This window comes from Macaca fascicularis, chromosome 10, assembly GCF_037993035.2.
Source record: "Macaca fascicularis isolate 582-1 chromosome 10, T2T-MFA8v1.1".
In the NCBI taxonomy this organism is placed as follows: Eukaryota; Metazoa; Chordata; class Mammalia; order Primates; family Cercopithecidae; genus Macaca; species Macaca fascicularis.
The window spans coordinates 22,943,175-22,967,345 of record NC_088384.1 but is presented as its reverse complement, the minus strand read 5'-3'; the positions used below and the strand labels follow the sequence as shown (position 1 = coordinate 22,967,345).

The window sequence follows — 24,171 nt, the reverse complement described above, 5'->3', positions numbered from 1 at the left end:
ATCTCCTATTTGATAGCAGTAGATATTCCTTTAAGATCCACAAGGGGCTGCAGGCTCTCCTAATGCTGTGACCAGGGGTGTTGTTTACCATATAGTCTTTTTTCATATGTTTTTTGAGACAGTCTTGCTCTGTCCATCACAGCTCCTAACCTCTGCCTCCCAGGTTCAAGTGATTCTCCATGCCTCAGCCACCCGAGGAGCTGGGACTACAGGCATGTGCCACCATGCCTGGCTAATTTTTGTATTTTTATTAGAGAGGGGGTTTTGCCATGTTGGCCAGGCTGGTCTTCAACTCCTGGCCTCAAGGGATCCGCCCACCTCAGCCTCCCAAAGTGCTGGGATTCCAGGTGAGAGCCACCACACCCAACCTGTTTTCTATATGTCTTAATGATCACCCTGCATAGATACCATTTGCCAACTAGGAGCAAAGCATTCTGTGCCTGCCACAATAGCTGCTCCTAGAAACACTTAATATTTATGCAGGAGCAGATATCAAGACAGCTATCTTCCAGAAATGAGACAGGAAGTTATTCTGATTACACCAAATAACACAAGACATTATCGCCACTGAAATAAACTACCAAAACACTGAGAGATACTCAGGAGCCACCATGCAACCTGGTCCTGGGTTGAAAGGACCTGCGTAGAAAGGCCTACCCAGGTAGATATTTCAGAGTAGAGTCGTCCCTCAGTATCTAGGGGGAATTGGTTCCAGGAGCCCTCTCAGATACCAAAATTCATGATGCTCAAGCCCTTTATATAACATGGCATAAGATTTGTATATAATCTATGTATATCATCCCATCTACTTTTTTTTTTTTTTTTTTTTTTTTTTTGAGGCAGTCTCACTCCCATTGCCCAAGCTGGAGTGCAGTGGCACAATCTCAGCTCATTACAGCCTCGATTTCCCAAGCTCAGGTGATACTCCCACCTCAGCCTCCTAAATAACTGGAATTGCAGGCACGTGTCACCATGCCTGGCTAATTGTGTGTGTGTATGTGTGTGTGTATGTGTGTGTGTGTGTGTGTGTGTGGTGTTTTTTTTTTTTTTTGAGATGGAGTCTCACTCTGTGGCCCAGGCTGGAATGCAATGGCACAATCTCAGCTCACTGCAACCTCTGCCTCCCGGGTTCAAGCGATTCTCCTGCTTCAGCCTCCTGAGTAGCTGAGATAACAGGTGTGTGACACTATGCCCAGCTAATTTTTGTATTTTTAGTAGAGACCGGGTTTCACCATGTTGGCCAGGCTGGTCTCGAACTCCTGACCTCAGGTGATCCACCCACCTCGGCCTCCCAAAGTGCTGAGATTACAGGCATGAGCCACCGTGCCCGGCCCTGGATACTTTAAATAATCTCTAAACTAATTACGAAACCTAATACAATGTAAATGTTATGTAAATAGTGGTTCTACAGTACTGTTTAGAAAATAACAAGAAAAATGTCTGTTCATGTTTGGTACAGATACAACCATCCATTTTATTTTCCTAAGTATTTTCGATCTGAGGTTGGTTGAGTACACGGATGTGGAAACCCACAGTTATGGTGAGCCAATTATAACAATATTGCCCCATGGTGAGTACACACATGTGCCAGGTGCTCTGCTGGGGGATTTCCATCCCTCAAAGCATCTAATTCATACAAGGACTCTGCATGTGGGGGCTCATTATAATCCCCATTTAACACTAGGAAGACGAGACTCAGAGAGGTGACATAAACTCACCCATGGGTGGTCAGCTAGTCAACTGCAGAGTGGCGTTCAAGCCCAGGTCACAGATCCAGGACCTGGAGTCCCAACCACCTATCTCTGGAAACATTGGAGGGTTTTTAGGGTTGACATTAACTCCCTACACACAGACTTTGTGAGCCCCACTACTAAGTACATACATTGAGGTCCCCCAGGATGAGAAAGGTAAGCCTACATTAGATTCTTTGGTGGCTTTATAAGCATTTGAATGGGAACAGAAAGTTGTAAAAAGTTTACTACTTACAATTCCAAAACAATATAATAATCTTCTGCATCAAAAAAGTTTTTAATCTTGATGATGCAAGGCTAAGAAGAGGGGGAGAAAAAAGGGAAAGTAGTGAGAAACTCCCAAGAGGAAAACCACAAGAGCTTAGAACTGTCTGCCCAGAGGGACAGGGAGGCCAAGACCAGGCATTTGGCCCCCTGCCTCCAGAGGCTTGGAAGTTCAATCAGGGGAGAAGGCAGACAGAATCTAGCCGACTCCTCAGTGAGAACATGCAAGAAATTTTCCACCTCACCATGATGGTGAGAGACTAGTTCATATTTCATATGCAAGGATGCTACCTGGGAATGAAGGCTGGCTCTCTTCCCAGTCTTCTTCCTCACTGCCCCAGAGCAGAGGTACTCAAGGACAGCCTAAGGAACCCTGAGGGAGACTGACAAGTAGCATGAATAAAAGCGGTCAAGTAGGAGCCCAGCCATGCTGCCAAACAAGGGTTATTTAAGCTCCGGGCAACTGGAACCTCCAGGCAACTGGACCCCATGGAACAAGATCCTACCATTTTTTGAAGGAAGAGGAAAATTATAATTTTATAAGAACTCTAAAACACGGCCGGGCGCGGTGGCTCAAGCCTGTAATCCCAGCACTTTGGGAGGCCGAGACGGGTGGATCACGAGGTCAGGAGATCGAGACCATCCTGGTGAACACAGTGAAACCCCGTCTCTACTAAAACTACAAAAAACTAGCCGGGCAAGGTGGTGGGCGCCTGTAGTCCCCGCTACTCGGGAGGCTGAGGCAGGAGAATGGCGTGAACCCGGGAGGCGGAGCTTGCAGTGAGCTGAGATCCGGCCACTGCACTCCAGCCTGGGCAACAGAGCGAGACTCCGTCTCAAAAAAAAAAAAAAAAAAAAAAGAACTCTAAAACACACTTGGGCGGGGGGGGCAGAGAGACACAGAGAGACAGACAGATACACACACACATACACACACACACACCGCCCCCATGGCTGACAGTTCCTGACCGCTGATCAATGCAGAATGCATGGAAGAACACTGAGGGTAAGGGAGAGAGTACTGCACATTTTAAAATGCCTATACAATATCATGACTTTACACTTAGCGTACCTATTTTTTTATTATTTTTATTTCTTTTTTTTTTCTTTTTTTTGAGACAGCCACATTTTCTTTTTTTTGAGACAGAGTCTCACTTTGTCATTCAGGCTGAAGTGCAGTGGCGTGATCTCAGCTCACTGCAACCTCCACCTCCCAGGTTCAAGCGATTCTCCTGCCTCAGCCTCCTGAGTAGCTGGGACTACAGGCGTGCACCACCACAGCCAGCTAATTTTTGTATTTTTAGTAGACAGGGGGTTTCACCATGTTGGCCAGGTTCGTCTTGAACTCCTGGCCTCAAGTGATCCACCCGCCTCAGCCTCCCAAAATGTTGGGATTACAGCAGTGAGCCACCATGCCCGGTGGGCATGCCTGTTGTTTTTACAATAAAAAGGACAGAAGACAGTTAAGCTCAGTGGGTAAATAAAAGATTTGGTGAGTATTCATCAGCACAGAGGAGGATTGTAGTTATATCAGAATTTTAAAAAGCCATCAGATTTTTTGGTTTTAGATTCAAAAGAGTGGTAAAACTTGCCAGATTGATCTTCCTATAATGTGTATTTCATCATATTCATCACTCATCACTCTGATTAAGATCCTCCAATGGAACCTTCCCACAATATATGAATGAATGCCCAGTTTTCCCACCATAGATGGGTCTTGGAAGCATAATGTTGAATGAAAAAGGCAAGTCACAAAAGACTTCAAAGAGTATGATACAAGTCGAGCATCACACATACAAAAATCTAAAATCTGAATGATCCCAAAATCCAAATCTTTTTTTTTTTTTTTTTTTTTCCTGAGACAGTCTCACTCTGTCGCCAGGCTGGAGTACAGTGGCGCGATCTTGGCTCACTGCAACCTCTGCCCCCGCCGGGATTCAAGCAATTCTCCTGCCTCAGTCTCCCGAGTAGCTGGGATTATGGGTGCCTGCCACTGCGCCCGGCTAATTTTTGTATTTTTAGTAGACACACGGTTTCACCATCTTGGCCGGGCCGGTCTTGAACTCCTGACCTCGTGATCCACCTGCCTCAGCCTCCCAAAGTGTTGGGATTACAGGTGTGAGCCACTGCGCCTGGCCCCAAATCTTTCTGAGAGCTGACACAACACTCAAAGGAAATACTCATTGGAGCATTTGGGATTTCAGATTTTTGGATCTGGAATGCACAACCAGGAAGTACAATGCAAATGTTCGAAAATCCAAAAAGATTCAAGATCCAAAAACCTCTGGTCCCAGGCATTATGGATAAGGGACACTCAATGTGTACCATTTTTATAAGGTTCAGAAACAAGCAGTAAAACTGTATTATCTAGGGATACATATATATATGTGGCTTTACAAAAGCAAGGGGCCGGGCGCGGTGGCGCACGCCTGTAATCCCAGCACTTTTGAGGCCAAGGCGAGTGGATCACTTGAGGTCAGGAGTCCACGACTAGCCTGACTAACATGGTGAAACACTGTCTCTACTAAACACAAAAAAAATTAGCTGGGCATGGTGGTGCATGCCTGTAATCCGAGCTACTTGGGAGGCTGAGACAGGAGAATCACTTGTACCTAGGAATCACTTGAACCCGGGAGGCAGAGTTTGCAGTGAGCCGAAATCACGCCATGGCACTCCAGCCTGGGCAACAAGAGCGAAACTCCATCTCAAAAAAATAAAAAAAAACTAAAATAAAATAAAATTACATTACATTAAATTAAAATAAAAAAGCAAGGGACAGGCCAGGCACAGTGGCTCACACCTGTAATCCCAGCACTTTGGGAGGTCGAGGCGAGCAGATCACCAAGTCAAGAGATCGAGACCATCCTGGTCAACATGGTGAAACCCCGTCTCTATTAAAAATACAAAAATTAGCTGAGCGTGGTAGCATGCACCTGTAGCACGCAGCTGCTCGGGAAGCTGAGGCAGGAGAATCTCCTGAACCTGGGAGGCAGAGGTTGCAGGGAGCCAAGATCACGCCACTGCACTCCAGCCTGGCAACAGAGCAAGACTCTGTCTCAGGAAAAAAAAAAAAAAAAAAAAAAAAAAAAAAAGGCGGGGGATAGTACACACAGCATTCAAGGTAATGGCATTACCTCTGGGTAGGATGGGGAAAACATAAACAGGCAGCTTGAGTCATATGGTCAGGTTTTTGTGTTTTTTGTTTTGTTTTGCTTTTGTTTTTGTGACAGGCTCTCACTCTGCTGCCCAGGCTGAAGTGCAATGGGGTGATCGTGGCTTATTGCAGTCTCGACTTTCTGGGCTCAAGTGATCCTCCCACCTCAGCTTCCCAAAGTGCTGGGATTATAGGCATGAGTCACCATGCACGGCTGTAAAAAGTACCTTTTAAAGGAGAATAAAGCCAGGAGCTGTGGCTCACCCCTGTAATCCCAGCACTTTGGGAGGCCAAGACAGGCAGATCACCTGAGGTCAGGAGTTCGAGACCAGCCTGCGCAACATGGCGAAACCCCATCTCTACTAAAAATACAAAAATTAGCTGAGCGTGGTGGCGGCTGCCTGTAATCCCAGCTAGTCTGGAGGCTGAGGCAGAATCACTTGAACCCTGGAGGCGGAGGTTGCGGTAAGCCGAGATCACGCTACTGCACTCCAGCCTGGGCAACGGAGGGAGACTGCATCACATACATACATACATACATACATACATACATACATACATACATAAACAAATAGGAAAGAAGAAAAGCCACACATAGAAAAGGAACAGAGAGAAGGAAAAATGGGAACTGCTTGGTTCTGGTTGGCTTCATAACGGGCAGTGCCAGTACCTATCCGAAAATGGGTGGGGTCTGGAGCTAACAGAGCATGAAGAGATACCTGATAGTCAGAACCAGTGTGAATTATCTCCTCTAGTGTCCACTACCTCCAGGGTCATTGACTGGGGCTGTCACAGCTAAAAGGGTCTCTCTACCAGGAAACAGAAGCTACTAACCCACACCTTCCATTTAGGTCACACTGGGAAAGCAGTTCAGGGAATTAATGATCTCTGTCACTCTCCAAGTGTGTTGTCTGTGCTGAAAGCTTTAGGAGCACGTCTCATTAAATTATCACACTGACCTTGTGACATAAGTATTCTTACTGTCTTCATTGTACAGCTGAGGAAACGGGGGTTCCAATAAGTAAAATAAACTTTTCAAATGACTTCTCAGTTTCTTTGATAGTACTGAGATAGGAACCCAGGTCTGTCTCCACACTAAAGTCATGTGAGGGAAGGAAAGGACAGCGCTATCTGTGCTTACCACTGCCTGGGTCCACAAAACAGCCTGGCATGATAAGTGTTCAAAAACTCTCCATATCAATCTCTGACTGCAAAGTTCCGGCTCTCTTGGCCACTAGACTCTACTTATTGTCCCCAAGCATCAAAATGCACTCATGAGCCCATGTTTAATTCCCAAGAGTTCCATGTGCCCTTGTAAAATGCAAATAAATGTCTAGAAATCTTTTTTAGGGTTTTGAATTCTTCTCTATTGCACTGGACACCGGATCTGTACAAATGTTGTGTTTGAAGATCATCTGACATCAGAGAAAATTCCCTGAGCATTTGTGTTTATCTTTTTCTTTTTTTCCTGAGACGAAGTCTTGCTCTGTTGCCCAGGCTGGAGTGCGGTAGCACAATCTCGGCTCATTGTGAGCTCTGCCTCCCGGGTTCAGGCCATTCTCCTGCCTCAGCCTCCTGAGTAGCTGGGACTACAGGCGCCCGCCACCACACCCGGCTAATTTTTGTTTTGTTTTGTTTTGGGTTTTTTTGGTATTTTTAGTAGAAACGGGGTTTCACCATGTTAGCCAGGATGGTCTCAATCTCCTGACCTTGTGATCTGCCCGCCTCAGCCTCCCAAAGTGCTGGGATTACAGGCGTGAGCCACAGTGCCCAGCGCATTTGTGTTTATCTTAAGGGTAGGTCTGATGCAACCCCACCCCAGAAAATTGGAGGGCTCCTCTCTCCCAGAAGGGCATGGTGGCACATGCCTATAGTCCCAGCTACTCAGGAGGCTGAGGCAGGAGGATCGCCTGGTCCTAGGAGTTTGAGGCTGCAGTGAGCTATGATTGTGCCACTGCACTGAAGCCTGGGTGACAGAGAGAGACGGTCTCTAAAAATACTTGTGTGTGTGTGTGTGTGTGTGTGTGTGTGTGTGTGTATGTTAAAGAGAGACTCCCCATCTCTTGGAAAAAGGACCTGGCAAATTCAGGGAGGACGAAGAATTTGCAAAAGAAACAGAAGCCAAGCAGGAAGGTCAGCCACTCAGGTTCTCATGGGTTTTCAGGTCCACCCACTGAGTTCTAAAGGAACCTGTTGAAGTACTGTGTCAACAACAGTAATTGCTCCTCAGTTTCTACTGACATTTTGGGGGGATTTGGAGAGGTAGAACAACAGAGAAGAAACCTTTTTGCTGTTTGGAGGTTAAAAGCCAGAATAAGGCCAGGTGCGGTGGCTCACACCTGTAATCCCAGCACTTTGGGAGGCCAAGGCGGGGGGATCACGAGGTCAGGAGATTGAGACCATCCTGGCTAACATGGTGAAACCCCATCTCTACTAAAAATACAAAAAATTAGCCGGGTGTGGTGGTGGGTGCCTGTAGTTCCAGCTATCCGGGAGGCTGAGGCAGGAGAATGCCGTGAACCTGGGAGGCGGAGCTCGCAGTGAGCCAAGATTGCGCCACTGCACTCCAGCCTAGGCAACAGAGCAAGACTCCGTCTCAAAAAAAAACAAAGCCAGAATAAGATCATCATTAGCTGGACAGGAGAGTGGTCTTGCCTTGAGTTTAATGCCAGTGCCTAATGAGCTTACGCCTTCATGGGTGCTCATGAATTAATGAAGAAACTGAAAAAACCAATAAAAAGCAAGATAAGATTAGGCCCACCCGCTAATTTTTCTTCTCACTTTTTAAAAGTGAGACACATTTTTCATTGAGACAGAGTCATCACTGCACAAAAAGATAAGAACTACTTACACCCAACAAGGCCACAGACACCATTTAATCAGATATAAGGACAGGATGTTGTCATACTTAACGGATACGCTTGGATTTATTTGGATTACTCCAAATAAAAGGTATTCAAATGTGTTAAAACTTCAGGTATAACTAAACCAAATTTACTAAAATTAACACTGTCTTCTCCAATATAACCAGTTGTGTCTATGAGATAGAATAATTGTTATGTCTTTTGGTCAAGAACTAACTCAGAAGAAATATCATGCAATTATTTAATCATGAAATCTTTATATAGTATTGTTCACTCAATAACATTTTGGGGTAAAACTCTTCCCAGCTATATGACAACTAGGCATGCATGTACATGTACACATAAGTTAAAGAACCCAGGTTAATATTAGCTTTATTTTATTTATTCATTTAATTTTTTTTTTTTTTTTTTTGAGACAGAGTCTCACTCTGTCGCCCAGGCTGGAGTGCAGTGGCGCGATCTTGGCTCACTACAATCTCTGCCTCCCAGATTCAAGCACTTCTCCTGCCTCAGCCTCCCAAGTAGTCGGGATTACAGGCATGTGCCACCATGCCCAGCAAATTTTTTATATTTTTAGTAGACAGGGTTTCACCATGTTGGTCAGGCTGGCCTCAAACTCGTGACCTCAGGTGATTTGCCTGCCTCGGCCTCCCAAAGTGTTAGGGTTACAGGCATCAGCCACCACACCCGGCCAATATCTTTATTATACTGAAAGGCTTTATACTCTTCTCATATTTTGAGATAAATAAATCTAAGTATGAGTCATATCTTACAATAATACTTACATGATTTAGCTTTTTCAAAATTTCTATTTCTGTTTCAACATTGAGAGCTGGGTCCTTTGATAAATAGAATAACAGAGTTTATTAATAATATATTTTTAAAAACATTTACAGTTAAACTTAGTTGACTCAAGGCTGCCTGAGTTCCAAACCCAACTCTATTCATACAAAGAAATCAAAGCCCAGAGGTCAATGACTTAAATACTTCACCTAAAATAACTCTGTAAAATGCTTGGCAAATAGTAAGCAGTCAATAAATGGCCAGGCCCTGTGCCAAGCTCTTTATTTACAGAGATCATGTCTCATAAGCCTCAGAATCCCCATCTTACAGATGGGGCAACCAAGGCTCAGAAAACAGAAGTCCCTTGCCCTAATGTCCACAGTCAGAAACAAGTATCTTTCCACTGTGTTCATTTTTAATTAGTAAACCCTACTTATTAGCTATGGAACTATTTACATTAATTAAAATGATAAAAGAAACATGAACAAGAAGGTGTTCAATTAAACTGCATAAAGAAAATGTCAAATCAAATTTCTACTAATAGAGCAGATACAGGTTCCAACTTCAATAGCAGGCTCATATATTTACTGAGACTCTGACAAGAGGCTTCAGGGTACTAAAGTTGTTCTGTTACAATTCCAAAAGGATGAATCAAGTAACTCAACTTCCTGGGCTACACCCTCCACAAGCAAAGAGGAGATAGAATTACATATTTATGTAAAATGAACTTCAGCTAAGAAACCCAGATGTTTAATTTTAAGAGCCTGCCTCTTCCTGTAAGCTGCTAAACTCATTACCAAGTCAGGGTATACTCTGATAACAGAATGGTCACAAAGGGTCCAATCTGCTTCAAATAATGAAATCAAAACATAAAATTTTGCTCCCAGTTTTTAACAATCTAGTTGGTATTTTCTTCTCCCCTAAATGGGAAACAAATCTTACAATCATAGGGAAAAAGATCTATAACAAAGTGAACACAAAAAGGAAATTCCTCTTGCCATGTGAGAATGGCATTGTCTAGGGGGAAAAAAAATTGATCTTTAAAGAATGTGAAAGTATAATAGCCAGAAACAGCTGGCCACAAGGGAAAATGTGATTAGAGGCTGTGTTTTACATTACTTTTTTGAGTCACATGTGGAAAGACCAATGCATTTGGCCATCTCTCCCACACAGTAAATGTGGATTAAAAAAAAGTAGTAAAATAAATGACTGCTATAAAGAAAGGCTATTTCAATGATTTAATTAAAAATTTAAAAATCTATGGCTAATCCACAAACCAAGGATACTCACTGCCATATTACCCAGAACAGCAAAGAATAAGAAATTGTCTAAATGATCAGCCAAAGAAATGGTTAAATTACAATAAAGTTGATGACATGAAAACTCAGTCATCAAAAAGGATGTATTAGGCAAAAGTCTATGCCATAATGCATTTGTAGAAAAGCAAAATACAAAACTGTACATACAAGATGATTTCAACCATCTAAAAACACGATTTCATCTGAACAAAACCTAGAAGGAAAAGGAAAACTGAAAACAGCTGTGGAGTTACAGTGGGGATTATGGCTGAATTTTTTTCTCTAATTTCCTGTCATTTATTGTAAAAACAATCTTGTAACAACTTTGAACTTGGAAGAAGAAGAAAAAAAAAAACTTCCCGCTATGCTCATTATTATGTACAATTAAATACTTTTGGAACCGAATTATCTATAAGTAAAAGTTTCTAGATTAATCAAAGATGCCCCCAAATTTTCCATGTTCTTTGGTACTCACAAATTCATCCATCTAAGCAGGGGGTTATTCCTGAGTTTGAAAATCATCAAGCTAAGATTATTTTGGGAAGTTATGAAGACATGTTAATAAAAGGTGAGCAGCCTTTTGTTGGTACTTACTGTCTCTCTTGCTGAACCAATAGCAAACTTCCTTTTGCTGATGATCTTTATGGCTACTTTCTTACATGTTTTCCTCTCAAAAGCCAGCTTTACCTCTCCACAGGCACCACTAGAGGGAAAAACAAAGACAGTGATTGTCTGAATGTTTTTAATTATGAGACCTACCACTCCTGGGTCCGCTTTGAGTATTAGAATTTACAGACATTCCATATAACAACCTTTCCATTGTCCCTGTTTGCAGAGGACACAGTGAAACTTCACCAATGTAAAATGTCAAGGGCTTAACAGCCAAAAACACTAAGTCAGCTCCAAATTCCATTTCTGAGCTGAGTGATACAAACATGTGTCTTACTGCAGCCCTAGATTGTGAAATTCCCAGAAAGATACTAAGAGAAAAATGAGAGAAAAACTACTTATCCGAGAGGTCAGAAAAACATTAACTAGAAACAGCCCTCCCTGGTCATGAGTGCCCCAAACAAATAACAGTAAACAGAATCTGCAAATGAATAACTTTAATGGATATATTTCTTTCTTTCTTATTCTCCATCTTTTTTTTTTTTTTTTTGAGACGGAGTCTCGCTCTGCCGCCCAGGCTGGAGTGCAGTGGCCGGATCTCAGCTCACTGCAAGCTCCGCCTCCCGGGTTTACGCCATTCTCCTGCCTCAGCCTCCCCAGTAGCTGGGACTACAGGCGCCCGCCACCTCGCCCGGCTAGTTTTTTTTTTTGTATTTTTTAGTAGAGACGGGGTTTCACCATGTTAGCCAGGATGGTCTCGATCTCCCGACCTCGTGATCCGCCCGTCTCGGCCTCCCAAAGTGCTGGGATTACAGGCTTGAGCCACCGCGCCCGGCCTTATTCTCCATCTTAAAAGGAAGTGCATAAGCAGTTCACAGCATGAGTTGCACCCTAAATCAAATCTGATTACCTAAGAAATCAAAAGTATTACACAATTAGCCTACTTGCAGCAACCTCTCACAGAGATTTGCAGTTAATTGGGATACTACTCATGGAAGAGGAATGCTCTCCAAGCCATTACCCAGAACACAGTTAATCCTGAGTAGGATCTGTCCTCCAAAGCTTGGGTCAGCCCAAGAGAATGGCTACTAGGGCATCAATTATCCATTATGAAGTACACTATTATAACTATTGTGGGTTTTGAACGGGCGAGTTGAGGGTTTACCAAGACATCTTTTTTATTGTGTTAAATATACATAACACAAAATGTATCACTGTAATCATTTTAAAGTATACTATTCAGTGGCATTAAGTACACTGCCAATGTTCTACAACCATCAGCATCTAATTCCAGAACTTGCTCATTAGCTCAAATGGAAACCCTGTACCTATAAGCAATTAAGCAGTCATTCCTTACTCTACCCTGTCCCCAGCCCTCAGCCCCCAGCCCCCAGCCCCTGGCAACCACTAATCTGCTTTCTCTATGTATTGATTTGCCTATTCTGAATATTTCATATCGATGAAATCATACAATATGTAGCCTTTCGTGTCTGGATTCTTTCACTTAGCGTAATGCCATAACATTTGTGGTACGTCATTCCTTTTTACAGCTGAATAATATTCCATTATATAGAAGTATCATATTTTGTTTATCTATTCACCTTCTGATGGACATTATTTGGTTTGTTTCTACCTTTTCTAAGTAGTTTCTTCAATATGACAACAAAAGCTTAAGCAACAAAAGAAAAAAAATAGATAAACTAGACTTCTTCATTGTGACTAAAGCTGCTATGAACGTTCATGTACAAGTTTTTGTCTGAACACTTGTTTGCTTTTTTCTTTTTTTGAGGTATAGGCTCGATCTGTTGCCCAGGCTGGAGTGCAGTGGCACAATCTCAGCTCACTACAACCTCCGTCTCCTGGCTTCAAGCAATTCTTGTGCCTCAGCCTCCTGAGTAGCTGGGATTACAGGTGTGTGCCACCTCGCCCAACTAATTTTTGTATTTTTAGTAGAGACAGGGTTTCACCATGTTGAGCAGGATGGTCTCTAACTCCTGACCTCAAGTGATCCACCCACCACACTCTCCCAAAGTGCTGGGATTACAGGCGTGAGCCACCATGCTCAGCCTGAACACTTGTTTTTTAAATTGGGGAATGTATAAACCTAGAGGGAAAATTTCTGGGTCACATGATAATTCTGTTTACCTTTTTCTGTTATTGTTTGTTGTTGTTATTTATGCCTCATAGAGCTCGGATGTTTACCTTTTTAAGAAATCACCTGGCCGGGCGTGGTGGCTCACGCCTGTAATCCCAGCACTTTGGGAGGCCGAGGTGGGCGGATCACAAGGTCAGGAGATCGAGACCATGGTGAAACCCCGTCTCTACTAAAAATAGAAAAAATTAGCCGGGCGCAGGGGCAGGCGCCTGTAGTCCCAGCTACTCGGGAGGCTGAGGCAGGAGAATGGCGTGAACCCGGGAGGCGGAGCTTGCAGTGAGCCGAGATTGCGCCACTGCATTCCAGCCTGGGCGACAGAGCGAGACTCCGTCTCAAAAAAAAAAAAAAAAAAAAAAAAGAAATCACCAAACTATTTTCCACAGCGGCTACACCATTTTACATTCCCATTATCAGTGCACAGGGGTTCCAATTTCTCCACATCCTCACCAACAGTTACTATTTTCTGTTTCCTTATTATGGTCCCTAGAAGGTAGCTGTGAAGTAGTATCTCATTGTGGTTTTGATTTGTATTTCCCTAATACTAATGATATTCAGCATCTTTTGATGTGCTTTTTGACCATTGTATGTCTTCTTGAGAGAAATGTCTATTCCAGCCCTTTGCCCATTTTTTTTGTTTTGTTTTTAGAGACAGGATCTCACTCTGTCACCCAGGCTGGAGTGCAGTGCCTTTGCCCATTTTTAAATGGCAGGTTGTTTGTTTTTTTATTGTAGAATTCTAAGATGTCTTTATCTATTGTGGACATAAGCCCTTATCAGATATAGGGTTTGCAAATATTTTATCATTCTGTTGGTTGTGTTTTCACTCTCTTGATAGGTATCTTTTGAGACACAAAAGTTTTTAATTTTGTTTAAGTCTAATTTATCTATTTTTTCTTTTGTTGCTGTGCTTTTGTGTCTTATTTAAGAAACCACTGCCAAATACAAGGTCATGAAGAGTTGTTCCTATGTTTTCTTCCCAGAGTTGTAAAGTTTTACCTCTTATATTTCATTCTTGGTTCCACTTTGAATTAATTCTTATGTATGGTATGAGGTAAGGGTCCACACAACTGTTCTTTTTTAAATCAGCTCAAAGCACTTTCCAATTTCCCTTCTCCTGGAAACAGTCACTCTTTGCCCGGGAATTCCTCCCTGAGTTCATGCAGCTCTAGCTGGGGGTCTACTGTGGCACAATCCCTACTCCTAGAAACACACGATAGCTACATAACTAAAACTGAGCTGGAACAGTGAGCCGTGATCATTCATGCCACTGCACTCCAGCCTGAGAAACAAAGCAACACCCTGTCATTCATTCACACATACAGCCAGAGTTGCCCTTGAAATCAAATGCTGACATTGGGAGAGAGAGTTCTCTCTGCTGTAGTTTCTAGACAAAGAAAATATCAATCTGCACTTCCTGGTAGCCATTTTTCCTGCCACATAGAACAATTCTATAGGAAGGCAACAAACAGCCGAATCAAGAGATGGAGCTAGAGCCCTAGTGACGCTGTGAGAGCTCTCAGATGCAGTCAACCAGACCATCAGAACTCAAAGACCATGAAGTAAAAGCCTAAAGACCTCCTAGATCCAGCCATGCCTGAAGTAAGGATTTGCCTGTTTCTTTTTTTTTTTTCCCCCCTTTTTTTGAGACAGAGTCTTGCTCTGTCACCCAGACTGGAGTGCAGTGATGCCATCTCAGCTCACTGCAACCTCCACCTCCTGGGTTCAAGCGATTCTCCTGCCTAAACCTCCCAAGTAGCTGTAACTACAGGCATATGCCACCACACCCAGTTAATTTTTATATTTTTAGTAGAGACGGCGTTTTACCATGTCAGCCAGGCTGGTCTCAAACTCCTAACCTCAAGTGATCTGCCTGCCTCGGCCTCCCAAAGTACTGGGATTACAGGCATGAGCCACTGCGCCCAGCCTGGCTATTTCCCAGTTACAAAAGCCAGTAAATTTTTTATCTTACCTGACTCATTTGAGTTGAGTTTCTGTCATTTGCTACAAGTTAGAGAATTCATATTAAATCCTCCCTTAGGAAAACATCGAGTTCCATACATTTCTTCTTTTACTTTTCCCCCTTCTGAGATATGGTCTCACTCTATCGCCCAGACTGGAATACAGTGGCATGATCACGGCTCACTGTAGCCTCCACCTCCTGGGCTCAAGTAATCCTCCCACTTCCACCTTCCAAGTAGCTGGGACTACAGGTGCAGCCCACCATGCTCAGCTAACTTTTTCTATTTTTTTCTAGAGACAGGATTTCACCCCGCTGCCCAGGCTGGTCTCGAACTCCTAAACTGAAGCCTGCCTCAGCTTCCCAAAGTGTTGGGGTTACAGGCATGAGCCACCATACTCAGCCTCATACTTTTTTTTTTTTTTGAGACATTGTCACTCTGTTGTCAAGGGTGGAGTACAGTGACGCGATCTCGGCTCACTACAACCTCCCCCTCCTAGGTTCAAGCTATTCTCCTGCCTCATCCTCCCACGTAGCTGGGATTATAGGCATGCTCCACCACACCCGGCTAATTTTTGTATTTTTAGCGGAGACGGGGTTTCACCCTGTTGGCCAGACTGCTCTTGAACCCCTGACCTCAGGTGATCCACCCGCCTCGGCCTCCCAAAGTGCTGGGATTACCTCACGCCTGTAATCCCAGCACTTTGGGAGGCCGAGGCGGGTGGATCACCTGAGGTCAGGGGTTCAAGAGCAGCCTGGCCAAGAGGGTGAAACCCCATCTCCACTAAAAATACAAAAATTAGCCAGGTGTGGTGGTGGGCACTTGTAATCCCAGCTACTCGGGAGGCTGTGGCAGAGAATTGCTTGAACCCATGAGGCAGAAGTTGCAGTCAGCCGAGATCTCGCCACTGTACTCCAGCCCGGGCGACAGAGCGAGACTTAGTCTCAGTAAAAAAAAAAAGAAAAGAAAAGAAAAGAAAAGGTTTGACAGTGAGATTTCAAGCAACCAGTGCAAATATGGAAACACAATCAGTTACTGAATTCAGTATCAGTAAACTAAAATTTCGCCCATATAATAAAGAGGATACTGTGCTTGACTATGTTGCAGGAATATGGAGGATTATTCCCTTTTATGTACTTTCTACTTCTGTGTTTCCAAAAATATCAGTAGAAAGACCTTTGTGAGAAGGGAAGGGGGTTGAAGAGCATTTTGTAATGTGGTAACAGTATCCTGATACTTTCCTAAAGAAATGGTTCTCAAAGTATGACTGGATCTCCCCAAGAGGACCCCAAGGCCTTGCAGGGCATCCACAAAGCCACAACTATGTTCAGAATAATACTAAGACATTATTTGTGTTTTCCATTCTCATTAGCTCATACATATGGAGTTTTCCAGAGGCTACGTGGCATGTGACAACATAACAGACTGAATGAGGAAGCAAATATCAGAATCTAACCATCTTCTAACTAAGCCAGATGTCAAAAAAATTTGGAAAAATGTCGAATAGTTCCTCTCTTCTCACTAATCTTTTTAATAATTATTTTTCATAAAAAAATATTACTCAGGCCAGGCGCAGTGGCTCACGCCTGTAATCCCAGCACTTTGGGGGGCTGACGCAGGCAGATCATGAGATCAGGAGATCGAGACCATCCTGGCGAACACAGTAAAACCCCATCTCTACTAAAGATACAAAAAATTAGCTGGGCGTGGTGGCACAGGCCTGTAGTCCCAGCTACTTGGGTGGCTGAGGCAGAAGAATCGCTTGAACCTGGAAGGCGGAGGTTGCAGTAAGCCGAGATTGAGCCACCGGACTCCAGCCTGGGTGACAGAGCGAGACTCCGTCTCAAGAAGAAAAAAATAAATGTTACCCATCTTAACATGTAGTAAGTTTACTTAATGAATTAATATAAAAATGTCTTGGCCAAACACAGTGGTTCATACCTATAATCCCAACACTTTGAGAGGCTGAGGCAGGAACATAACTTGAGCCCAGGAGTTCGAGACAAGCCTAGGCAACATAACAAGACTCATCTCTACAATAAAAAAAATAAAAATTAGGCCCAGGCGTGTTGGCTCACGCCTGTGATCCCAGCACTCTGGGAGGCCGAGGTAGGCAGATCACCTGAGGTCAGGAGTTCAAGACCAGCCAGGCCAATATGGTGAAACCCCGTCTCTACTAAAAATACAAAAAAATTAGCCAGGTGTGGTGGTGAGCACCTGCAATCCCAGCTACCTGGGAGGCTGAGGCAGGAGAATCACTTGAAGCCAGGAGGCGGAGGTTGCAGTGAGCTGAGATCACACCATTGCACTCCAACCTGGGCAACAAGAAGAAAACTCCATCTCAAAAAAAAAAAGTAAAAATTAGCTGGATGTGGTGGCACATCCCTGTAGTCCCAACTACTCGGGAGGCTGAGGTGGGAGGATTGCTTGAACCTGAGAAATCAAGGCTGCCATAAGCTGTGGTAACACTACTGCACTCCAGGAGGCCAAGGTAGGCAGATCATAAGTCAGGAGTTTGAGACAAGCCTGGCCAATATGGTGAAACCCTGTCTCAGGCCCCTACAGTGAGCTCTGATCATGCCACTACACTCCAACCTGGGTAACAGAGCAACACCCTGTCTCACAAGGAAATAAAATAAAAATAAATTTAAAATAATTATCACCAATAAAATTCATGAGGCAAAAGAGTTAATTTCAATTAATAATTATCAAACACATCAAAAATATACCTATTATGATGTATGAAAAATGCTCAACATCTCTAGCCATCAAGGAAATGCAAATTAAAACCACAATGACATATTACCTGAAGCCTGTTAGAATGACAATTATCAAAAAGATGAATAATAACAAGTATTGGAGAGGATGTGAAGAAAAGAGAACCTTGGTACGCTGTTGGTGGGAATGTAAAGTAGTACAGTCATTTCAGAAACTAGTATAAAGGTTCCTCAAAAAGCTAAAATTATAATTACCATATGATCTAGCAATCCCACTTCTGGATATATATAAAAAAAAAATTAAATCAGTATGTTGAAGAGATATCTGCACTCCTATGTTCAATTCAGCAATATTCACAATAGCCAAGTTAGGGAAGCGACCTAAGTGTCCATCAATGAATGAATGGACAAAGTAAATGTTGTGTATATATACACAGTGAAATACTATACACACGGCCGGGCGCAGTGGCTCATGCCTGTAATCCTAGCACTTTGGGAAGCCAAGGTGGGTGGGTTGCTTGAGCTCAGGAGTTCAAGACCAGCCTGGGCAACGTGGCAAGACCCCAACTCTACACAAAATACAAAAATTAGCCAGGCGTGGTGGTGCGAGCCTATAGTCCCGGCTACTTGGGAGGCTAAGGTGGGAGGATCAGTTGAGCCTGGGAAGTGGAGGTTGCAGTGAGCCAAGATTGTACCACTGCACTCCAGCCTGGGCAACAGAGCTGTCTCTCTCTGTCTCTCTGTCTCTCTCTCCCTCTCTCTCTCACACACACACACACACACACAAAGGAAATAAAAAAAGAAATACTTGGCTAGGCATGGTGGCTCGTGCCACTAATCTCAGCACTTTGGGAGACTAAGGCAGGAGAATGACTTGAGCCCAGGAGTTCAAGACCAGAGCTGGCAACACAGCGCAACTCCAACTCTAAAAAAAAAAACAACACGCATTAGCTGTGCATGGTACTGCATGCCTGATTCCCTTGATCTGGGAGATCAAGGCCACAGTGAGCTCTGATCGTGCCACTACACTCTAGCCTGGGTAACAGAGCAACACTCTGTCTCACAAAGAAATAAAATAAAAATAAATTAAAATGACTGTGTGAAATAACTCACAAAAATATAAATAAAAAATAATACACAAATAGATACCATATAAATGTTATCAATACATAATAAGTGTTATAAAATCAGAAATTAGAAACTACCAATCACAAATGTATAGGGAAAAAATTAAGCGCAGTTATATAAGAAAATAATTTACCTTCCAAGAGTTTTTGACATGATGTATTCATCTCTTAATGCCTTAGGATAAACTGACTGATCATCTACAGTCAGATCAAAAAAGACAAAAACTAAGGAAAAAAAGAGTAGAAATGGGTTTCATTAATTTATTTACAAGAGGAGATAACTGATTCTAAAATGTATTAGTCATATGGAATATTAAAATTGTTTTTAATTACATTTAACATGTAACATTAAGGAAATTAGTTCAGTAGGCTAATACATATTATAAAGCCCTTGAGAAATAAATGATAGTCAAATTGTATGCTTCAATGGAACTATAAGCATCACTCTAAAACTAGTGCAAAAAATCCATAACACAACATTATTTACATTCCTTGACCTCAGAATATTTAATCAATTACACCAATATAAAATGCCCATGCAGATTTACAACAGGTCCAGAATCAAAAAGCAATCAATCAGGCCGGGCACGGTGGCTCAAGCCTGTAATCCCAGCACTTTGGGAGGCCGAGACGGGCGGATCACGAGGTCAGGAGATTGAGACCATCCTGGCTAACACGGTGAAACCCCGTCTCTACTAAAAAATACAAAAAACTAGCCAGGCGAGGTGGCGGGCGCCTGTAGTCCCAGCTACTCGGGAGGCTGAGGCAGGAGAATGCCTCCCGGCGGGAAGCCGGGAGGCGGAGATTGCAGTGAGCTGAGATCTGGCCACTGCACTCCAGCCTGGGCGACAGAGCGAGAATCCATCTCAAAAAAAAAAAAAGAAATCAATCAGTCTGAGTCTAGAAAAAATGATCTAGGCAAGTAAATATCCCAATGAAAATCAGGCCATAAGTATCACCATACTGGCCGTATTTTTGAAAATTAGTTGAGAGAGTAGATTTTAAGTATTTTCTCTATTAAAAAAAAAAAAAAAAAAAAAAAAGATGGCGGAGCATGGTGGCTCACACCTGTAATCCCAGCACTTTGGGAGGCCGAGGCAGGCAGATCACAAGGTCAGGAGCTCAAGATCATCCTGGCTAACATGGTGAAACCCCATCCCTACTAAAAATACAAAAAAAAAAAAAAAAATTAGCCGGGCGTGGTGGCAGGCGCCTGTAGTCCCAGCTACTCAGGAGGCTGAGGCAGGAGAATGGCCTGAACCCGAGAGGCAGAGCTCACAATGAGCCGAGATTGTGCTACCGCACTCCAGCCTGGGCAACAGAGCAAGACTTCGTCTCAGGAAAAAAAAAAAAAAAAAAAGAAAGATAAGTAAGTGAGGTAATGCATGTTAGTTAGCTCAAATTAGCCATTCTACAATGTATACATATTTCAAAACATGTTGCACATGATAAATATCTATGTATTTTTGAGACACCTTCTCACTCTGTTGCCCGGGCTACAGTGCAGTGGTGCAATCATGACTCACTGTAGCCTCGACCTCCCAGGCTCAAGCAATCCTCCCACCTCAGACTCCCAAGTAGTTGGGACTATAGGAACATACCAGCATGCCCAGCTAATTTTTTTATGTTTGGTAGAGATGGGGTCTCACTATGTTGCCCAAGCTGGTCTTGAATTCCTGGGCTCAAGCAACCTTCCTGTGTTGGCCTCCCAAAGTGCTGAGATTACAGGCATGAGCTACCATGCCAACCTATAATTTTTATCTATTAAATAAATGTTTAAAGGTTTATTTAATTTTTTAAAAAGAGGAAAAAAAGTGCCCTTTGGGCAGACCAATGAGAAAAAGGTGGTACACAGGTTGTCAAGTAGAGGACAGTCCAAATTTCAGCACCCAGTTGCACCTCCCCTACACACTCATAAACAGCGAAACCCAAAGCAGCTGCCCTGACTATAACTATCACAGAGAAAACAAAATAGTCGGAAACAGGGAAAACTAAGTTAATCATAAAATGTACTTCAGGACGCCCAATATAGACATAGTTCCAAGATACCAGACTGAAGACTGACTGCATGAAAATCCCTTAGGCATGATTTTATTTCATTTGGTTAGACGGGGTCTCACCATGTTGCCCGGGCTGGAGGGCAGTGGCTATTCACAGGCACCATCATAGCTCACTGTAGCCTTAAAATCCTGGGCTCAAGGGATCCTCTAGCCTCACCTTTCTGAGTAGCAGGGACTACAGGCTCATGCCACAGCCCCTAGAGGCATGATTTTTTAAATCCCTACCAGAATCTAGAGAAGAGTACTTGTAGGAACCCTTATTTTCAAAATGTCTTGCACACACATAGACACCCTCCAAGTCATTCGACTCTCAGATAAGTTTGGGAAGCTCTATGGTTTCTTTAACTAAAGAAAAATAGTATTCCTCTTGTCTAATCACCTTGAGCTACTTTTAACTCTATGGTTGTTTTTGTCAGGTACCCTTCTAGATATTACCCTGAAAAACAATTGTTCATTTCAGATTTTATTTCCATAGTTTTAGAAATGGATGCTTTGCCGGGCGCGGTGGCTCACGCCTGTAATCTCAGCACTTTGGGAGGCCGAGGTGGGCGGATCACGAGGTCAGGAGATTGAGACTATCCTGGCTAACACGGTGAAACCCCATCTCTACTAAAAATACAAAAAATTAGCCAGGCGTGGTGGCGGGCACCTGTAGTCCCAGCTACTCGGGAGGCTGAGGCAGGAGAATGGCGTGAATCCAGGAGGCAGAGCTTGCAGTGATCCGAGACCACGCCACTGCACTCCAGCCTGGGCGACAGAGCGAGACTCCGTCTCAAATAAAAAAAAGAACTGGACGCTTATATGATGATGCTAATAAACATCTCCACTTACACAGGATAACCATGTAGTATTTACAAAGGTAGATGCTCTAAAGTGAGCCTCTTACAGAAGCACCCATATCCTAACGCCTGGTATATAAAAGGAACTCAATAAATGTATACAGAAATAAAGGAATGGGGCTACACGTGGTGGCTCACACCTGTAATCTCAGCACTTTGGGAGGCCAAGGCAGGCAGATTGCTTGAGCTCAGGAGTCTAAGACCAGTCTGGCCAACATAGTGAAACTCCATCTGTACCAAAAATACAAAAAATTAGCCAGGCGTGATGGCATGTGTCTGTGGTCACAGCTACTCAGGAGGCTGAGGTGGGAGGATCACTTGAGCCTGGGAGGCAGAGGTTGCAGTGCCACTGAACTCCAGCCTGAGTGACAGAGTGAGACCATGTCTCAAAAAAGAAAGAAAGAAAAAAATGAATGGAAAAAATGAAGAAAGGAAAGAATGAGGTGAAGAGGAAGGAAAAATGAATTAATGGCCTGAAACAACAATTCATAGATATCTAAGACTCATGTGGTATAAACTGAATCAATCAATGAACTATAACTTATTTTAATCACCATGATAATTCAATTAACAGTATATGGGCCAAGTGGGGCCTCACGCCTGTAATCCCAGCAATTTGGGAGGCTGACGCAGGCAGATCACGAGGTCAGGAGTTCGAGACCAGCCTGGCCAACATAGTGAAACCCCATCTCTACTAAAAATACAAAAAAATTAGCTGGGCGTGGTGGCGGGTGCCTGTAATCCCAGCTACTTGGGAGGCTGAGGCAAGGAGAATCGCTTGAAACTGGGAGGCGGAGGCTGCGGTGAACCGAGATTGCGCCACTGCACTCCAGCCCAGGTGACAGTGCAAGACCCCGTATTAAAAATAAAAAATAAAAAAATAAAAATGAATTTAAAAAAAAACACAGTATATGGCATTACATAAAACCAATTAAACCTTAAAACCTTAAAAATCCGGCCGGGCGCGGTGGCTCAAGCCTGTAATCCCAGCACTTTGGGAGGCCGAGACGGGCGGATCACGAGGTCAGGAGATCGAGACCATCCTGGCTAACACAGTGAAACCCCGTCTCTACTAAAAAATACAAAAAACTAGCCGGGCGAGGTGGCGGGCGCCTGTAGTCCCAGCTACTCAGGAGGCTGAGGCAGGAGAATGGCGTAAATCCGGGAGGCGGAGCTTGCAGTGAGCCGAGATCCGGCCACTGCACTCCAGCCTGGGCGACAGAGCGAGGCTCCACCTCAAAAAAAAAAAAAAAAAACCTTAAAAATCTGTCTGGATGGAACTTTTTCAAAATTTAACAATGCAACTAGGACGGCAAAGTTGAATCTTGAATGCTAACTTACTCATCTTTTTTTCTGAGACAGAGTTTCACTCCTGTTGCCCAGGCTGGAGTGCAATGGCGCGATCTCGGCTCACCGCAACCTCCGCCTCCTGGGTTCAAGCGATTCTCCTTCCTCAGCCTCCTGAGTAGCTGGGATTACAGGCATGTGCCACCATACCCGGCTTATTTTGTACTTTTAGTAGAGACAGGGTTTCTCCATGTGGGTCAGGCTGGTCTCGAACTCCTGACCTCAGGTGATCCATCCGCCTCGGCCTCCCAAAGTGCTGGGATTACAGGTGTGAGCCACTGCGCCTGGCAACTTACTCATCTTTACTCACTTAAACCATACTCTGTAAGGACAGGACAAATTTTCCTCCTATGAGGGAGTGGGAAAAAAAAAAAATCCAGTAACCATAAGATAATAATATTACCTTTATTTCTGCTTAGTGAAAGTGCAATTTCAGAATTGTTATTCAAAGGACGGCGTTTTCCTTTCCCTACAAGCTCTGTATTTACAAAGGTTCCATTGCCACTGTGATCTTCTATGTATGCAATGTAAGAGTTTTTAGGACCCACTTCCTAAAACAGAGAACATTTTATTTCAAACTTTGAACAGCAGAGATTTATAGTGGGAAAATACCTAAAAACAATGACTAGATTACCAGCTCTCCTAGATACGTGGGTATTTGTTACCTACCCTGAAAATCCGAAAGTGTTTCTTGCTATATGTCCGGTATTTATCTGTTCTTTTCAGCAGTGGTTCATCAAAGCAATATTCACAGCTTTTGTCCCTCCCAAACCAGTAGTTGTCATTCACACATTCTGTAATACAAAAGCATGCAGCAGACAGCTGTTGAATTTCATATATCAAACGTTTAAAAATTGCTCATAAATGCTAATTGTAGGAAAATAGCCTAACAAGGCAATCAGAATTATCAGTCTGCTTATCAAGATTTTATAAGATTAAAAATCAGGAGAGAAAAAACAACATTTACAACGAGTTTAACAAATGGCAGTTTATCTATAATCACATGGCCAGGCGCAGTGGCTCACACCTGTAATCTCAGCCCTTTGGGAGGCTAAGGCAGGAGGATCACTTGACCCCAGGAGCTCATGACCAGCCTGGGCAACATAGCGGGCACCCATCTCTACCAAGAATTTAAAAATTAGTCTGGGCAACACGGTGAAACCCTATCTTTACAAAAAATAAAAAATCAGTAGGGTATGGTGGTCTCAGCTACTCAGGAGGCTGAGGCGGGAGGATCGCTTGAGC

General features: G+C 43.4%; 1 protein-coding gene across 10 annotated transcripts in view; it reads right to left on the bottom strand.

Annotated features, from left to right (window-relative positions):
* CHEK2 (checkpoint kinase 2) overlaps nt 1-24,171 on the bottom strand; it is a 55,232-nt gene that overhangs the window by 15,091 nt on the left and 15,970 nt on the right. For 6 of the 10 annotated variants that reach the window (XR_012418888.1, XR_012418887.1, XM_065522318.1 and 3 more), the window contains exons 3-8: nt 23,596-23,720; nt 23,330-23,477; nt 18,815-18,905; nt 10,709-10,817; nt 8,819-8,872; nt 1,987-2,048 (exon numbers count right to left, since the gene is read on the bottom strand). Coding sequence is in view for 5 of the 10 variants with exons in the window: in XM_065522318.1 (XP_065378390.1) it covers nt 1,987-2,048; nt 8,819-8,872; nt 10,709-10,817; nt 18,815-18,905; nt 23,330-23,477; nt 23,596-23,720 (589 nt within the window). In the remaining 5 variants the exon portion in view is untranslated. Of the gene's footprint in view, nt 1-1,986; nt 2,049-8,818; nt 8,873-10,708; nt 10,818-10,926; nt 11,097-18,814; nt 18,906-23,329; nt 23,478-23,595; nt 23,721-24,171 lie in introns of those variants that run through there. The other 4 variants (XR_012418889.1, XR_012418890.1, XR_012418891.1 and 1 more) reach the window with 2 other exon arrangements.